Source organism: Delphinapterus leucas, chromosome 2 (assembly GCF_059928025.1).
Source record: "Delphinapterus leucas isolate spDelLeu-1000000601 "Yukka" chromosome 2, BTC_Dleu_Yukka2, whole genome shotgun sequence".
Classification (NCBI taxonomy): domain Eukaryota; kingdom Metazoa; phylum Chordata; class Mammalia; order Artiodactyla; family Monodontidae; genus Delphinapterus; species Delphinapterus leucas.
Window position 1 is genome coordinate 4,539,392 of NC_143130.1, and position 18,305 is coordinate 4,557,696.

The 18,305-nt window shown below is 38.5% G+C and overlaps 1 protein-coding gene across 1 annotated transcript in view; it reads right to left on the reverse strand.

Moving 5' to 3' along the window:
* Positions 1-18,305, reverse strand: part of MRC1 (mannose receptor C-type 1) — a 99,299-nt gene that overhangs the window by 16,020 nt on the left and 64,974 nt on the right. The window contains exons 18-25 of the mRNA XM_022580611.3: positions 17,970-18,037; positions 16,590-16,690; positions 15,127-15,269; positions 14,389-14,503; positions 9,796-9,962; positions 6,914-7,016; positions 3,016-3,248; positions 654-819 (exon numbers count right to left, since the gene is read on the reverse strand). Coding sequence (XP_022436319.1) covers positions 654-819; positions 3,016-3,248; positions 6,914-7,016; positions 9,796-9,962; positions 14,389-14,503; positions 15,127-15,269; positions 16,590-16,690; positions 17,970-18,037 — 1,096 coding nt within the window. The remainder of the gene's footprint in view (positions 1-653; positions 820-3,015; positions 3,249-6,913; positions 7,017-9,795; positions 9,963-14,388; positions 14,504-15,126; positions 15,270-16,589; positions 16,691-17,969; positions 18,038-18,305) is intronic.

Below are 18,305 nucleotides of genomic sequence, written 5' to 3' on the forward strand. Positions count from 1 at the left end.
CTATGGTATAACGGTGGTCAATCACATTCATAATTAAGCATGAGGATCTATAGATACCTACAAAGGCGTTAATTAGTTCCCCTAAAAGGTCAACCATAAATAATTTGCAAAGGTAGTCTTCCTTCTAGACATTTTCCCTTTTCTAGGATCCTAGCCCTTATAAAACCTTCTTAGCTATGACTGACACTGATGTTATAACTAAATGGTATAGGTAGAATTCTAGGACTTTACCACTGTCTGACTCTATAACTGTATTCTAGGGCTGTATCACTGAAATATCACTGACTCTGATGAACCTACACGTATTCTGATAAAATTATTTTGATATAGCTGTGCTGTCAACATCAAAAGTAAACATCATTTCCTGAGGACTCTGACATCATAGATTCAGAGGCCTATCCCAATAATAAAAATTCAGAAATGTATAAAGAGGAAATAAACTCTAGCAATGAAGACAAATTTCTCTCTCTGTTATTTTGATCTCTATATATTTGTTTATTGCCAGGTCAGTCTTCGGTTAGGTGAAGGAATATGTTTTATCTTATCCTTAAGCCACCCCAAAACATGTGACTGTTTAAGAATATCAACGGTGGTTTGTATTAGCTTATTGAGAAAATTTCAAATCCCTTGATTGTTTTCGTGGATTCAATTACCGTCTGATCTTTTGCAGAGAAAATAAAAACTTTCATTGCAACGTGCTGTCTTCCAATAGCCGTCAAGATCCATATAAACACACGCTGACTTGAGTCTGGGCTCATCACTGGCCCAATTAGTGTATCTCACCCTCCATTTATCGGTCCAAACATATTCATTATTGGTCTGCAAGAACAAAAACAACTATTAACATGGAGCCTGGCTTCATTTAGAAAATACCAAAAGAACCCAGCAAGGAGTAAAAAGTATATTTAAGTCTGTGATTTGACAAAGAATCTTCAACATTTGGGAATTAAAAGAACATTATAAATTTTTTCTACCAAATCAAATTCAGGAAATGCAGCCTTTTTTAAGAAAAAACTACTTCTTAAAGCTCCCCATGAAGGCATCGTTGGAAGCTATTCTGAAAAACACAGACTTAAAAACCTATGTCTTATTCTAGAAAACTCTCTTTATTTGCAGGCCCTCAGTGCAAAAGAGGGGTTTTACCTTTGGAACAAATAAAACACGTATTATATTATCATTGAAATGATAATAAAAACTAAGTCATTTTCCTTGCACTCATGGACCCGAGAGAAACACTTTTCTAATCTTCTTACTGTTTGGCTGTTGAAACAGGGCCAACGACAAATGACTTATGCAAGGTGGCATGGCTGGATAAGAGGGGAGCCTAGGCCTCTTACCTTCCAGTTAGGTGGTCTTTCAACCAAAATGAATCTGATGGCATCTTTTAAAGATAATTGCTTTATTCAATTTGCATACTTCTTATTAAATTTATTTGGGCAAATTTATGGTCACATACAAATTAATTGACAACATCAAAAAGACTACTTATCAATAATGTTCTTTTGACAGTCTAAAAGAAATTTTACAGGTAAAACCTCACAACAGATGCTGTATAACTTTAATCAGAGATAAGTGAATTTTTAAACCATTCAAACAGCTGTCCCCTTTTTAACTGCATTATTTAATTCACCAAAGCAATTACCAAAGATTTAAGGACAAAATCAAAAGCATGCATTATCTCGAGTTAGAATTTTGTAGTAGTCTACCATATTTAATCAAATAATGCTGGCATAATCATTAACTCCATAGATGTAATAAATAGAACAGTATTGTTTTAGCTATAAATGTTGGGATAATGGAAAGCTATTTAATCTTTCTAACAATAAATAAAAGCCTATTTTAAACTCGTAAGAGAATTGGGACCATATTTGTGAGAAGAAAATATATGAATTATCAAGAGAATTAGTTACTAAAAATAGATTCAACATAGAGGTAAAAATGCCGTGCTTAAGTTTAAACACAGAAATCATTGTGTAACTACTTACTTTTAAATGTTTACTAACCTACTTGGGAAATACTCATTGCAAGGAGTGTAAATGTTGGTCTCTGCATCATATGGTGGAAGAAGTTCTACAAAGTCTGGCACCAGTCTACTTTCCAGCTATACCCCCTTATCTCCTTTTACTTCTTCTTGGTACTCCTTCCTTATGAGCCACCATCCTAGACCACATCTGTAAAGTTTGACTTTCTCAGAGAAGCCCTGTTGGTCCTCTCCCCTTGCACAAATGATCGCTTTTCTCTCCTCTCCCAGCACTTTGTATATACCTTTCTTTGACACTGTATTATCTCTTGATTACTTGTTGACATCTCTATTTATTGTACTAGGAAGTTTGCTGATTGACTAGTTAGATGGACGTATGGACGGATGGAGGATAGATGGATCCCCTGGCATCAGAGAAGACTCATTTTAGGAAAATTCTGGCAACTCCCACACCACTCTTAGTTCTGCGTCTCAACCCTCACTCTACACCATCTCTTGCCAACCCTCCTTCTCTGTTATGGAATACAGGGAATTGACCGCAGTGAAATCAGTCACACACGGATGGAAGCTGCACAGCTTCAGAACAGATAGCAACTCTAGAATGACTTTCCACAAAAAATATGGAAGATCCTCATCGCCCAGGAACTATGCCCCTGACGCTTTCTTAATTCCTATGGCATAGTTGTAATCATGACACTAGAAAGAAATAAGTTAATAAATAAAACTGTTTAGGTGCAGAACTTAATTTTCATACTCAAAATATACAGTAACACTGTATATTAAAAACCTAAGGAAAGTAAAAATAATACTTATCAGTTAGGTAAGTCTTAGTTTGATTTCTGACATAACATCACTAACTTGCTAGATCCTTGCACTGGGTCCTAGAGAGACTGGGTCTTGTACATGTCAGTATCATTTCCAAAGCCCAGCAGGTTTTGACACACAACAAGCATGCGACAGAATGAACAGAAGAGAATCATATTCAATCACAATTTATCAATCATGTCAAGTCGCACATGTTTCCAGCATCTTACCCAGTTACTGTTCAGGGCGATCCACACAGGTTCGTTCAGTGTTTGCATCTGCACCCATGCAAATGCATTACTGTAGGGATCTAGAATGCTGGCAATCAGGGAAGTGTGAAGCTTGCAGAACTCCTCAGCTTCGCGCCACTGCAGCTTTAATTTCATGAGTGAATAGCTACTTTCGCCATATTTAATAAAGCCATCTGCTGGAACTGTTGTTGGAGAACTAGGCAAGGAAGGGTCTGGAATAAAAAATTATTTCCATTAATATTAAACACTACCTGAGCGCCATCAGTACATGACTTCTATACCTCACACATCCTGACAAGAATCTGAACAGCACAATTCAAACTGTCAGGTGTTAAACGTATTTTCATGAGCCATTTCACACCAGAACACAAAGTTCTATTTTTTCATCAGTATGCCTGATTGAATTAAGTCATTTCCAAATGCTATTCAGAGTATTAAGGTAAATACACGATCAAGTTTCTAAACTATAAAACCAAAAAGACTTGCAAATACTATGAGATCTAGTATCTGGATGAAAGACACGCCACAGTTTAATCTCATAAATTAAAGAACATCTATCATCCTGTCGACAGGAATCTTTTTTTTTTTTCCATCTTGGTCAAATTTTAAGGTCAAGAACAGTCTTCCTCTCCTTCCCTTCCCCCACCCGACTCTGTTCCATTCCGCCCATGAATTTGCATCTATTTGTATCTGTTTGACTTCATCTGTGAATCATGTACCTTCAAGAAATTGGTTTATGGTCTGGAATGAAGCCATATAACAGTTTCCACTTCATTTAACCTTGATCTCAGGATCAAGCTTTAATCTTACGATGATTTCCCATGTGAGCCCCATATCTTATCCGAACTGAAGCCTTTGCAAGCTGGTGTCACTCTGGCTTTCTGATCTTTCCTCCTCAATCTCTCAGCATGCGTTTCTAATAACTACTCTAGACCCACCCACACTTTGGGCCACTTACTGTCAAGACCCCAAAAAATCTTGTTTCTGGGCGCCTTAGCTGATGCCTTAGGGCAGAACAGAGGTCAGCGGATGACAGCCAGAGGGTGAAATCTGGCCTGTTGTCTGTTTTTGTAGCCCATGAGTTTTTAAATGGTTGGGGAAAAAAAAACAATGAAAAATATTTTGTGACATGTAAACAATACATGAAATTCAAATTTGTGTCCGTAAAGTTTCAGTGGAACTCGGCCACGCTCATTTGTTTACATACTGTCTATGATTGTGTGCGATCACAACAGAGTTGAGTCATTGCAACAAAAACTTCATGGTCTACAAAGCCTGCAATATTTATAATCTGTCTCTTACAGAAAAAGGTTGCCAACCCCTAGTCTAGGGTTCTAGATGTCCCTGCCTACTGATGTTGTCTTGGCCAATACTCCAACCTGTTCCACTGCATACCAACCCAACCCACCATGTGCCTTGTTCTGTCACTCCAAGAATGCCAAACTTTCTTTTGAAGAATCTGGTAAGGCAACAATTTTAATTCAGCAAGGAGGGCAGCCTCCCCTTTCTTCTGCTGTTGCTGCCACCGTGTGTTGATGGAATAGTATTAAACCAAGAGACCCAGCCCCGGATCCTTACATGTTACAGCCAGTAGGAAGTAAACAGTCTCATCGTTTCCCAGCTTGGAGAGAGCTGGGTTTGTCTTAACAACATGGGAAAAGTTTTGGACTGCTAAAAGTGCCCAATGAAGCTTGAGATAAAGCTTAAGAAGCTTCACCAAAGGCTATACGCAGCCAGGAAATTAGCTCATTTATCCAATTAGCTTGTTTATTAAAACACTCATAGAAAAATTATAAGGAAAAAACTAAATCACTGAGAGGTTACTTTCAGGTGGTTAGATTATGGGTAATTTTTTCTCTTTATGCTTTTCTGTATTTTCTAAAATTTCATCAAGGGATTGCTCTTAAGTGTTTTATATTCATATGTATTCATTCACGTTTTTATTTAGGTATCTTTATATATTTACATGAATTCATATATATTCATTCATACATACTCATATATATGAATAAAAGCAACACTGTTTTACTTTTTATTTATTTAATTTTATTCTTTTGGCCACGCTGCACAGATGGCGGGATCTTAATTCCCCAACCAGGGATCAAACCCAGGCCCCAGCAGTGAAAGCCCTGAGTCCTAAACACTGGACCACCAGGGACTTCCTGAAAACAACACTGTTTTAAAAAAATACTGAACACACATTCTTTGTTGAAATTTTAGAAAATATAGAAAAGCATAAAAATGAGAAAAAATTACTTAGACTCTAACCACATCAATATTTTAGTGTTTCCTCATAATTGTTATATATATAGAGAGATATAGATGTATAGACATATTATATATAATATAAATGCAAATATATATACATAGAGAGAGAGCATTAGAAAGAGACAGTTTTTGATAAATGAAGAAAACTACAATAGTACAGTGAAGGAACTAAAGGTCTTAATCCCACGATGCAAACATATCCACTATTCCTATTTTGATGCATTTCCATCGCCTTCTTGTTCTTTTTTTTTTAAGGGGGTTCAAAGTGTTTTTTGCATCATCAGTAGTCTACAAAATTTCATATTCTGCCTTTTTCACGTTAACGCTGTCGACCTTTCCTGAAACCTACGTCATTAAAAATTGTCAAAATATCTTTTGTTGGCAGCAAATATTCTATCCCTTGTGTTTACAGGAAGAAGAAAAAGAAGATTTTAAACAAGTTTAGGAATCATCATTCCCTCCAGGAAGGGGACTCCCCTCTTTCCCCAAAGTGTGGGAGCACAGATGCATTACCAGTGGCCTAAGATTCTGGTGCTCGAAGGGCGGAGCAGAGAGAGAAAAGCGGCATGGCCTGGACCTTCTTTTGGATCAATAGGAGGTTAGAATTCCTGCAGGACTTTGCAATCATCTGAAAATATCTTCAGTGATTTTCAGTCATTGTCAGAAATTGATATCAGTTCCCTGATTCCCCAGAAAGTATAGAAAAATTTGTTAGATCCGGGAGATCAAGTAGCTTCTAATTCAAGCTCCTCTGAGAGCTCTGCTCAGGGTGACAGCAACCCACCTCAACTTCAACCCTCATCTCTAATCTTTTATTTTCTGAACCTCTTCTTATGTAGCCAAATGTTTCTATTCTAATTTCACTCAAAACTAAAATGCACACGACCATAATCTTGATTCTTGGTCGATATCCACATATCTGTTTTATTTTCCTTGCACCATAGTTAGGCTTCCTAAGATGAAAAAAGGACCACAAATAAGACATCTACATTTTTAGAGACACAGAATATATAACAAGTAATGAGGCATATAGGGTGTTTTGGGGCAATGGTTCTCAAATTACACAAATTGAAGTGAGGTATCCCTACTCTGACATTTTTTTCTTTTAAGGTAGAGGTAAGCAAGCATCCCAAATTTCTAACAAAACTAGAAAAAGTTTCAACCTCTAGTTTAACCTGTGCAAACTTTCTGGTAATGGATGAGGGGGCACATTCATGAATAAATTACGGAAAATATCCTTTTTGTCTGTCACAGCCATCCATGGATGAAAGTGAGAATCAAATAAACATGTTGATGGGGACTTCCCTGGCGGTCCAGTGATTAAGACTCCGTGCTTCCACTGCAGGGGGCGCAGGTTCGATCCTTCGTCGGGGAACTAATATTCCACATGCCACACGGCACGGCCAAAAAAAAATTTTTAATATTTAATTAAAAAAAAATTTTTAAAAACAACGTGTTGATGTGCAAGGGAAGGGTCACTTTTTTAAAACAAAACTTAATTTTTTTAGAGCAGTTTAAGGCGCACAGCAAAATTGAGAAGAATGTTACTTTTTAAAAAGTATGGAAAAACCCCACCTCTTCCAGCCCAGCGTGGTCCGGTAGGACTTACCGGGAGGTGTACGGCATATATAACCTCGCTTACTGTCACAGGTGTCATCCATCCATTTTCCTGCGTCCCTTGACTTCCCTCCGATAATAAGAACACAGTCAGCCTGTATATTCATGGAGAAGAAAAAAAAAAAGCCAAATGTGGATGGATAATTATTTAAACCAATTCATTAATAAGTACAAAAAAAAAAAATCCTTTATCCCTAACCTCCAACTTTAAGGATAGTCCTAATTCATCTACAGCATGTTTAATTCATCCCTACTTTCCATGCTACTGGCCAACTTCCATGCAGATCCCTCACTGAACCCTTGCTATTTTAATTGAAAATTAAGCAGAGTTGGATAAACTTTGGAGCTGGTTCTGAGAAACGCTGCTGTCAGAAATCTCATTAATTCCCTGAAAGCTACCACAGCTTTCACCAGGGCCAGAGACATCTTCTCAGCCTCCAGCCTCATTATCCCATGAGCCTCAACTATCAGGAACCCCTAACCATACATTTCAAAGATTCTCTGCTCATTCCCATCCCCCTTCTTAGCTATTCTTATCTTTCATTATCCTGGCTCAGCATCTCTGCTCTAAACCAGGAAACCTACACAGAACAAGCATGTTTCCACTACGCAATGCACGTGAACATTTCTCTCCCACTTCCTTTATCAAACTATATTTAATCCTCTTCATTTTATAAGTCCTGAAATTGTAACAACACAATATATGTGTTTTGATTCCAGTTTTGTGGAATACAAACTTTATATTTTTACACACGCTAAGAAAAAAATCTAGGAATAAAACCAACAAAACAGTGTTGTTTTTTTCCTGGAAGGTGAGTTTACAGATTTTGTTTGTTTCTGTTGTTTCTCCTTTTCATTATGTTCTAAAAACAAAAAACTTGTGCAACATTGAATTTTTTTAAATGAAATTTACCACTCATCCAGGAGATCTTTCTAAGCAAACCCTATCTCACTCCAGTCTACTTTTCAGCCCTCATTTATGTAATAAGGATTGAAAGAATTTCTCCCCCGAAAGTCACTTACCACAACCAGAATATATCTACCCTACACATAGCTACCACATTAATTATTATAAAGATGCCATCTTGATGAGATTGTTTTTCTGCTCAAACCTTTTTTTTTTTTTTTTTTTTCTGCCTATCTGACAAAGTCCAAACTCTTTCTTAGGGCATCTAAATTTCTCTGAATTCTGCTTTCCACGTTCTAAAGTTGATGCCTATTTCTTTCCTGCATGACACTCCTACTATATTTAAAGCTCTTTACTTCCACCCAAACCCATCTTGTGCCTTTTTCTTAAAGACTTTATTCACCTTTCCCACTTAACACAACCTTCCCCAGCCTCTTGCCAAGATTCCCTAATCATGATGTTTTAAACTTCTTGGGAAGAAGACCCACATTCTTCTTCACATGCCTTCTTTCCATCAAATGAAGAGCCCCACAGATACGTGCTGCCTGATTCGATCACTACATTCCATGGTAAGTTTCTTTCCTCCTAACTACTATCATGCTTTATAGCTGATCTTCTCATTACACACTTTCATTTTGTTCCTCTCGTCTTTCTTGTAGAAGACTTGGGGTCTAGCTTAGGTGGAAGCTTCTTCAAGGTAGAATAAAATCTTATGTGCCTTCATGGATCCCACAATGCCTAGTGTGGTGTTTAACACTGCTTAGTCGGCTTCAATGATATAAGATTAAAAACAGTGAAATAAAGAAGCAATTGACATGTACCACAATATTCATTGAAGCTCTATTTACAACAGCCAGGACGTGGAAGCAACCTAAGTGTCCATCGACAGATGAATGGATAAAGAAGATGAGGCACATATACACAATAGAATATTACTCAGCCATAAAAAGAAACAAAATTGAGTTATTTGTAGTGAGGTGGATGGACCTACAGTCTGTCATACAGAGTGAAGTAAGTCAGAAAGAGAAAAACAAATACACTATGCTAACACATATATATGGAATCTAAAAAAAAAAATGGTCATGAAGAACCTAGGGGCAGGACAGGAATAAAGACAGACGTAGAGAATGGACTTGAGGATATTGGGAGGGGGAAGGGTAAGCTGGGACGAAGTGAGAGAATGGCACTGACATATATACACTGCCAAACGTAAAATAGCTAGTGGGAAGCAGCCGCATAGCACAGGGAGATCAGCTCAGTGCTTTGTGAGCACCTAGAGGGTGGGATAGGGAGGGTGGGAGGGAGACGCAAGAGGGAGGGGATATGGGGATATACGTATGCATATAGCTGATTCACTTTGTTATAAAGCAGAAACTAACGCACCATTGCAAAGCAATTATACTCCAATAAGGATGTTAAAAAATAAATAATTTTAAAAAATTTTTTTAATTTTTTAGAAAAAGAAGCAATTGTCTGTCTCTTAGGTTAATGCACTTAGCACTTAGCAGAGTGTCTGATACATAGTTAGCACTCTGCAAACAGTAGCTCAATCACGATGATGACAACAACAGTGATAACTTTAGAAGCAGTGGGAGCTTGCAGAGCTACACCCCAAATACTACAACAGTTTCAAGAGTTTAGGGGTAGCTGATGCAAAGAACATTGCTAACTCTGGGTTCAAGCGTACATGCTGACGACAGCCTGGGCCCATACTGGAGCTGGCTTTCCCTGTTCCTCGCTACCATCACCGTCTATGTCCTCCCACCCCCAACCCAAAGATGAAGAGCTCTTAACTGAATGTATACCCCTCCCTTCAAGGCTGGCTCAGTCCGAAACAGTTAAAATGTGCAAGCATGAATCGGATCCAGGAGTACTCTGGCAGAATTTTTCACAGAAGATTAACCACTAATACGTCAACCTGAAGCAAACCGACAGTGTATGGAGAGGTGACGGAAAGCGATATTTACATCTTCATAAGAAAGACTACTCCTTCTCCCACCAGGGTAACCTTTCCCCCAGTTTGTGTAATGCACTCCTCGGCCATCCGTCCAAAGGAACGTGTGCTCTGAATTGACATCATTCAGCCCAGTCCAGGTGTGAAAAGTGGAGTTTTTCATATGATACGTAAGGAATGCTGAAAGAAAGTTTCACAAGATCATTGTGAACTTTGAGGGGAAAGACTCCAATATCAAAAATACTCAGAATACATTAATTTATAAATACCAAGCATGTGATCAATGTCTTTATTATCATTTAAAAGCACTTACCATGAAAACAAACACATTCTGACCTGAGCAGCATGTTATCACGTCAACTTTGGACTTTGTTTCTCATAAGAAAAGTCTAGGTTTTATCTGGGCCACTGCAGATCATTGTATAGGTTGTGCCCTACCCAAGGACCCTGGGGCGCTGGGGCCGGGGAGGCTGAAATCCACCCTACGCCCCACCCTCCATTTTGTACACCCAGATCTGGGTTATGGCTGCCTACCATCCTGCACGGAGAGGTACATTTTTCTAATTCACGCACGGTCATCCTGTACTAGTTAGCACGTGTCCTGTTTCTATAAATAAGATAACCTGATTATACTGGCTTGGCCAAAAAGTTCGCTCGGGTTCTTCTAAAATGGATTAAAGACCTAAATGTAAGGCCAGACACCATCAAACTCTTAGAGGAAAACATAGGCAGAGCACTCTATGACATCAATCACAGCAAGATCCTTTTTGACCCACCTCCCAGAGAAATGGAAATAAAAACAAAAATAAACAAATGGGACCTAATGAAACTTCAAAGCTTTTGCACAGCAAAGGAAACCATAAACAAGACCAAAAGACAACCCTCAGAATGGGAGAAAATATTTGCAAATGAAGCAACTGACAAAGGATTAACCTCCAAAATTTACAAGCCGCTCATGCAGCTCAATAACAAAAAAAACAAACAACCCAATCCAAAAATGGGCAGAAGACCTAAATAGACATTTCTCCAAAGAAGATATACAGACTGCCAACAAACACATGAAAGAATGCTCAACATCATTAATCATTAGAGAAATGCAAATCAAAACTACAATGAGATATAATCTCACACCGGTCAGAATGGCCATCATCAAAAAATCTAGAAACAATAAATGCTGGAGAGGGTGTGGAGAAAAGGGAACCCTCTTGCACTGTTGGTGGGAATGTAACTTGATACAGTCACTATGGAGAACAGTATGGAGGTCCCTTAAAAAACTAAAAATACAACTACCATATGACCCAGCAATCCCACTACTGGGCATACACCCTGAGAAAACCATAATTCAAAAAGAGTCATGTACCACAATGTTCATTGCAGCTCTATTTACAATAGGCAGGATATGGAAGCAACCTAAGTGCCCATCATTGGATGAATGGATAAAGAAGATGTGGCACATATATACAATGGAATATTACTCAGCCATAAAAAGAAACGAAATTGAGATATTTGTAGTGAGGTGGATGGACCCAGAGTCTGTCATACAGAGTGAAGTAAGTCAGAAAGAGAAAGACAAATACCATATGCTAACACATATATATGGAATCTAAGAAAAAAAAAAGGTCATGAAGAACGTAGGGGTAAGACGGGAATAAAGACACAGACCTACCAGAGAATGGACTTGAGGATATGGGGAGGGGAAGGGTGAGGTGGGACGAAGTGAGAGAGTGGCATGGACATATATACACTACCAAACGTAAAGTAGATGGCTAGTGGGAAGCAGCCGCATAGCACAGGGAGATCAGCTTGGTGCTTTGTGACCACCTAGAGGGTGGGATAGGGAGGGTGGGAGGGAGGGAGGGAGATGCAAGAGGGAAGAGATATGGGAACATATGTATAACTGATTTACTTTGTTATAAAGCAGAAACTAACACACCATTGTAAAGCAATTATACTGCAATAAAGATGTTTTTTTTAAAAAAAAAGGCATGGAGATCAAAAAAAAAAAGGATGTTACGGAAAAACCCGAACGAACTTTTTGGCCAACATAATAATAACTAGGGGCCAAAGAGAGCTCTTAACCTTAAAAAGTGCTGAAAATAAAAACTATCTGTCAAAACGAAAAAGCATTAGGCTGTCAAATGATCACCACCTTGGACTGACAAACCAAAAGAGCTACCCAAATAGAACTCCTCCAGGACAGCCAGTTCCTAAGCGGTCAGCAGCCATCCACATCCACTGCGCATGCTTGGACCCAGGGGGCATCCTGGTGCTAAGTGCTCACATCACTGGGAGAGAAATTCAGAGAAAGCAGGACAAATATGGCCTCTTGCTTCTTTATCAATTCTGTGGCAGACAGGATTGTGGCAAATATCCAGAAACTCTAAAAGGCTTAAATGTACATGTTCCCCATCCCTTCTCCAGCAGCCCATCCCCATGCCTGCCACACCATGGCAGCCACCTTCTGAGGCCAGCAACCTCACCTGACAGGAGCTGTGGACACCAAGGACACTAGATGGGACCCAGTGAATGAGCACGGACTCTACGGGACAATTTCCAAACTCTGCTTAAACACGACTCCTGAATGCAAATAGGAAACCAAATGACTAAGCACTTGGGTTACTAATAGAAAATGTAAAATAGAAAGAAGGCCACAGAGATCATCTGTTTATTCGTGAACAAACAGTTCCACGGAAGGGTCATTGCTACATGCTTACTCTTCGGCAGAGTAATAGACGCCACTACACTGCTCAGAGATTTGCTTATTTCTCAATTAACTCAAAGTAAAAAAAAAAAAAGAAAAGAAATTTCTTATAATATTTTTCAGAAAGAAAAGAGCATGGGTAGATATTTACTTTGGTTTTTTTTTATTTCCTAAATAAGATCATAACTCTTGCCTTATCCCCAACTTGAAATGAAATGTGGAAAAGCTCTACCTGCCAATATTTCAACACTGACTTGTTTTCTGCCAAGAACCACAAAAAGAATTCAGCAGCGTGTGCCTGTGTTGCCAGGAATAATGTTAGTTTATCTAAAAATTGTTCCCTTCTGCACATCTCTATGACCCAGGTTCTAATTTTGTTATGGCAAGAATCAGCTCTTTGTGGTTAAGAGAGGGAATCAATTATTGTGTTTCTCTGCTGGGTAGCTAAGCCCAGAATGTGGTAGACCAGTTAGAGAAATGTGAGTATTATATTCCTGAATTTTTTTTATTGTGTGCTATGGTTTGACACTTTTCTTTCAGTGTCTGGCAAGCTGCTGAACTTGTCAAAGGTTCTCAGTGAAAGCCTGGTTGATTTACTGAAGAATGTGTTCCAAGAAAGCACATGGTAGCATTTATGGAGTGAAATTAACACTTAGGAGAGCGCCACACAGCGTTCCAAGGTCTCTCTTCTTTCTTATCTTTTTTGAGGTATACCATTTTTTCCCAATAAATGATTTTGGAAGTCAAATAACCTCAGAACCAAAAGGGAACTTAGAAATCATCCAGTCTACATCTTTCCCCAACGACATCGCCTAAATTCCTACACACAACAAATATGTATTGGGCATCTTCCATGCTACATACTAGTCAACATATGTAACTCTGCAGCACCCATTTCAGTACCTTCCAACAAAAGCATTTTCACAGCCCTTTAAAAGAACTGACGAAGCATCCCATCCAATTAGTTCTAACTGTTAGAATAACCTCCTAATTTTGAGCCTACATTTGTTTCCCTGTAACTGCCACTCATGGGTTCTAAGTCTTCCTTCTTTAGTGGGACGATCCTTCAAAGTTCACATCCTCTTTTCCAGGCTGTGAAACCTAGTGTCTTTCAAACCGTCCTCATTCGCTGCTGGCTGTTGTTTCCAAACCTTCATCAGTTTAGCTGCTGTCATCTGAAAGGTCCGCAGTTGGTCAACATCATTTTTAAAGTAACTAATTTAACCTAATGTCTACTTCCAGTACGGTGGCCCCAAAAAGACCATGTGAAAGGGGTCAAGTACCTTTCTCTTGACCACAATATAATGAATTTTACAATCTGCTGTATGTAAGTGGTGTGTTTCTTCATCCTGTTCTTCAAAGCTCTGGCTTATCCTTATGTTTTATCAAATTTTTTTTTCTCAATTTGTTCAAAGTTCATATTGAAAAATTAGTTTTATTGCATTATAAATTCTATATCAAGTGACTAGAAGAGCAGTAAATGGAAAATGAGCAATTTCTAATTTTATTCCTGGAACTACTCTTCTTCTTTGACTCTTTGGTGAAAAAACTGGTTTGGCAGAAACAGATGGAATTGAAGCTGGAAGACCCAGTTTGATTCCCAGTCCTACCCCTTGCCCTGTAAGCTCCCTGATCTAAGGCTCCCTGAGCACATTTCCTCATTCACAAGGGACTAATGATTCCTGCTTCATAGACCTGTTAGGAAAATGGAAAGGCAACTTGCATGTAAAACGCTCAGCATAAGGCCTACAGCTAATAAAATAGCTCCCAACATGTGCTTGTTTTCCCTTCCTAGTCTTTACCCTGGAACACCAAAAATTCATTTACTATAAGCAACATTCTACCGTTTTAGGGGGAAAAGTTACATATTTATGTGCATCACTGACTGTAAAACGGCCCACACACCTTGCTCTTTTTCATTGTGTATGGACACCAGATTTCCTCCAAATCCTATGCAAGCTTTTCGTGCCTCTTGCCAATTTTTTCTTTCTTCTTCAACAAATCCAAAGATTTTGAAACACTCGGATGGAAGGAGAAAAAAATCATAGGGATTAGATAACAGTATTTGCTCTAAAGAAATCAAAATGATCCATGAAGATTAGAGCTAAATATACATTTGCTCACAAGCAAATAGAAATGCAAAAAAATTGTTAGTTTTAGGGCTTCCGTGGTGACGCAGTGGTTGGGAGTCCGCCTGCTGATGCAGGGGAGATGGGTTCGTGCCCCGGTCCGGGAGGATCCCACATGCCGCGGAGCGGCTGGGCCCGTGAGCCATGGCCGCTGAGCCTGAGTGTCCGGAGCCTGTGCTCCACAACGGGAGAGGCCACAACAGTGAGAGGCCCGCGTACCGCAAAAAAAAAAAAAAAATAAAAAAATAAAGGAAAAAACAATTGTTAGTTTTATTACCCATCAGCTTTCTTTGCAAAGTTTTTTCTCTCTTGGGACAAAGGGCATGACTATTTGGGTAATACCGTCAAGTCTACTATCAATTCCCACAGAGAATTTAACATGGACTTTGCACATATTCTTGCCTAAAATTTTTAAAGTGATGAGGCAAGCAAACATTAACTTGCAGCTGAAAGATTTGCATTGCTATTCTCCACACTAGTCAGTGATGTGACTACAACTAAGTTTTCTTAGTACCTTGTAATTATAAAAATTCCAACCTTCCTTACAACCTCCTGGGACCGAGAGTGTGGTAGGGAGAGCCGTGGCATTGATACTACTGTTATGGCGTTGACAGATGAAGGCATTTGGAGAACCACAGTTAATGTCATTCCAGAACCCTGACAAAGAACAGAATAGTTAAATTAGATTTACATGCTTAAAAACACTTTTTTTTAAAAAACCACCTTTGTATTGAAGTACAGTTGATTTACAATGTTGTGTTAGTTTTGGGTGTAAAGCGCAGTGATTCAGTTATATATATCAAATTCTTTTCCATTATAGGTTATTACAAGATATTGAATACAGTTTTCTGTGCCATACGGTACGACCTTGTGGTTTATCTATTTTATATATAGGAGTTAAAAACACTTTTTAAAATGTGTTTCGTTTATAATAGTCAAGACATGGAAGCAACCTAAATGTCCATCAAAAGAGGAATGGATAAAGGAGTTGTGGTACATGTATACAATGGAATATTGCTCAGCCATGAAAAAGAATAAAATAATGCCATTTGCAGCAACCTGGATGGACCCAGAGACTGTCATACTGAGTAAAATAAGTCCGGCAGAGAAAGAGAAATATCATATGATACTGCTTATATGCAGAATCTAAAAAAAAAAAATGATACAAACGAACTTATTTACAAAACAGAAACAGACTCACACACTTAGAAAATGAACTTATGGTTACCGGGGGGGAAGGGGGAGGGGGATAGTTAGGGAGTTTGGTATTGACATGTATACACTACTATATTTAAAATAAATAACCAACAAGGAAAAAAAAGATAATAAAAAGCTTACCCCCCAAAAAATAAATAAATTTTAAAAATGTGTTTATATTTTATAAGGATTCTCAAAAATGGTTTATACTACAAACATCATTTTTACACAAGAGACAAGAAAGATCTATGTGATACCCTTTTGCGCTTTCACTTAAACCAATAATAGTTCAACTTTATAGAGAGTTTACTATGAGCAAAGCACATACTAGATGTTGCAGGTTATTATCTAAATAGCCAGTAATTGCTAATCCTAATAATCTAATAAACTTTATATACGAAGCATTTGCTTAGTGTTTTAGATGTATTATCTCACTCTTCTCGACAACTGATACATTCTGTTATTATTCCCATTTTACAGATAAAGACATAGAGATAAAGGAGATAGATAAACATTCTGGATACTTTCCTCATTCAGAACATGAAAACATGTTTCATAAAATGAGAAGTGAGAAGATTGTGTCATTTAATTAGAGTAAACGTTAAGCATCCATTCTCTTTACAAATTGAACAGTTATGTGGCTAAAATTAGAATTCTCCTTGATTCTCTCTCCTTTTCTGGTCTGATTTAAGCACACAACTTGCTACTTTTAGCCTAAAGATGTAGCAAATGACACGTCATACCACAAGGCAGATTCAAGAAGATTGTGATCTTGTCTACCTGAATTTGAATACATGGTGACACAGTTTTCATCGTCATTTGCAAAATTGGGTTCCCCTGTGGCCCAAGCCACATAATCCACTTTGCTTCCGTCCATCCAACTGGAAAAGAAAATTCAGCCGTTTAGCAAAAATCCAATCAGAAGAGTTGGCTACAGCCTAGTGGTGGGAACAGGCAAGTCAATCAAGATGAAGACAGCACAGCATCCGAAGCAAAGAGAAGAGAGTTTTCTAGAGAGAGCAGCAGGAAACCCCCACAGGTCATGGGTGCTGCCCCGGGGAACTGAGGTCTCCTGTAGTAACTGGATGCCTGGCTCGTCTGCTTTCTTTTCCCTCCCTGGAAGAAGTACTTTTATTCTTGATGTGAGAGAAGAAATGGAGATCCCAGTTACCCTGGAAGTGCACCAGAAGTAAACATCCTCCCATAGGACTTCTTAGGCACGAGTCCCACAAAACAAAACCACCCACAGACAGACGGAGAATACAGAGTTTCTCACTGGGCCTGTTCTCTGATTTTCATGTTTACTCTGGTTTCCCCTAAGGTAGGTGAGCCAATACTCATTTTCATAAATTACGGAAATTCGGGGGCCGTTTGTGAGCTGGAAGGAGACCAGGAGATCACCGAATTCGACCCTCTCATTTGGAGGATGGTTAAAATGGATGCTTGTCCAAAGGAGCATCACACATTTCTGATCTTTAAAAATAATGAGAGTGAGTTTGGGTCTTTCTTGCCAAAAATGGCAACAGCAGTCACATGGAACATATGTGGTTAATACACCTACGCAGGAGCCAGGAAGACAAACTTGCTCTTCAAACTTAGAAGAACGTGGGTACTGATGAACAAGGAAAGAAACCCCCCAAAATGTACTAATTTCCTCCCTCCTGCAGCTTCTGCTGGTCCCTGAACCTAATGAAAAACAGTATAGTCATTCCTTTGAAGGGAAAGCATTTCAGGCAGTTGAAAGAATACTTCAAAGCAGTGCTCCGAAAGCAGGAAGAGGGGCAACACGAAAGGCCCCTTTGGTTCTAGGCACCAAGGACAGTCCAAATGGGAATAAATTTTCAAATAATTTCAATATTCATATCTGTATAATACATCTTCCTAGCAGACGATTAACTAACAGTTGATGACCTCCTGAAACAAAGAGAGGTGACATTTTGCAAGATTCAATCAGAGTCTGAGTTGTTTGAGATTTATAATGTTGAAATATTTAACAGGATTTTAAAAAATTGGTTTTTGTTTTTAAGATGCTTTGTAGATTGAGAGCCCAGCAGGATTTTTTTTTTACATTCATTCAGCAGAACCAAAATCTGAAAATCACTTTTTGTTGCTCATCAGAGCACTGTCCTAAGTAAAGTTGTTTTATTTTGATTTACTTACGTAAACTTTTTATCCAAGCTGATCAATAAACCAATAAAATATGCTGGCTGTGCATCATTCCTGTTGACCTAGAACATGGAAGTTTACATACAGTTCAATCTGTACTTAGATGATAAGCAAATTCTTAAATAAAACCTACAGATTAACGAGGCAGGCTATTTGGGGACTTTTCTAAGGAGGCATTCAGACAGAAACTTTGTTGTATATTCAATGGTTTTCACAGAAGTAAAAGGAAAAGTATGCACATTATATAACAACCTGCATTTATATAGCAAATACCTTAAGACATTCTCTGTAACATCAGATGTCATTAGTAATTAGACACTATTAAAGATG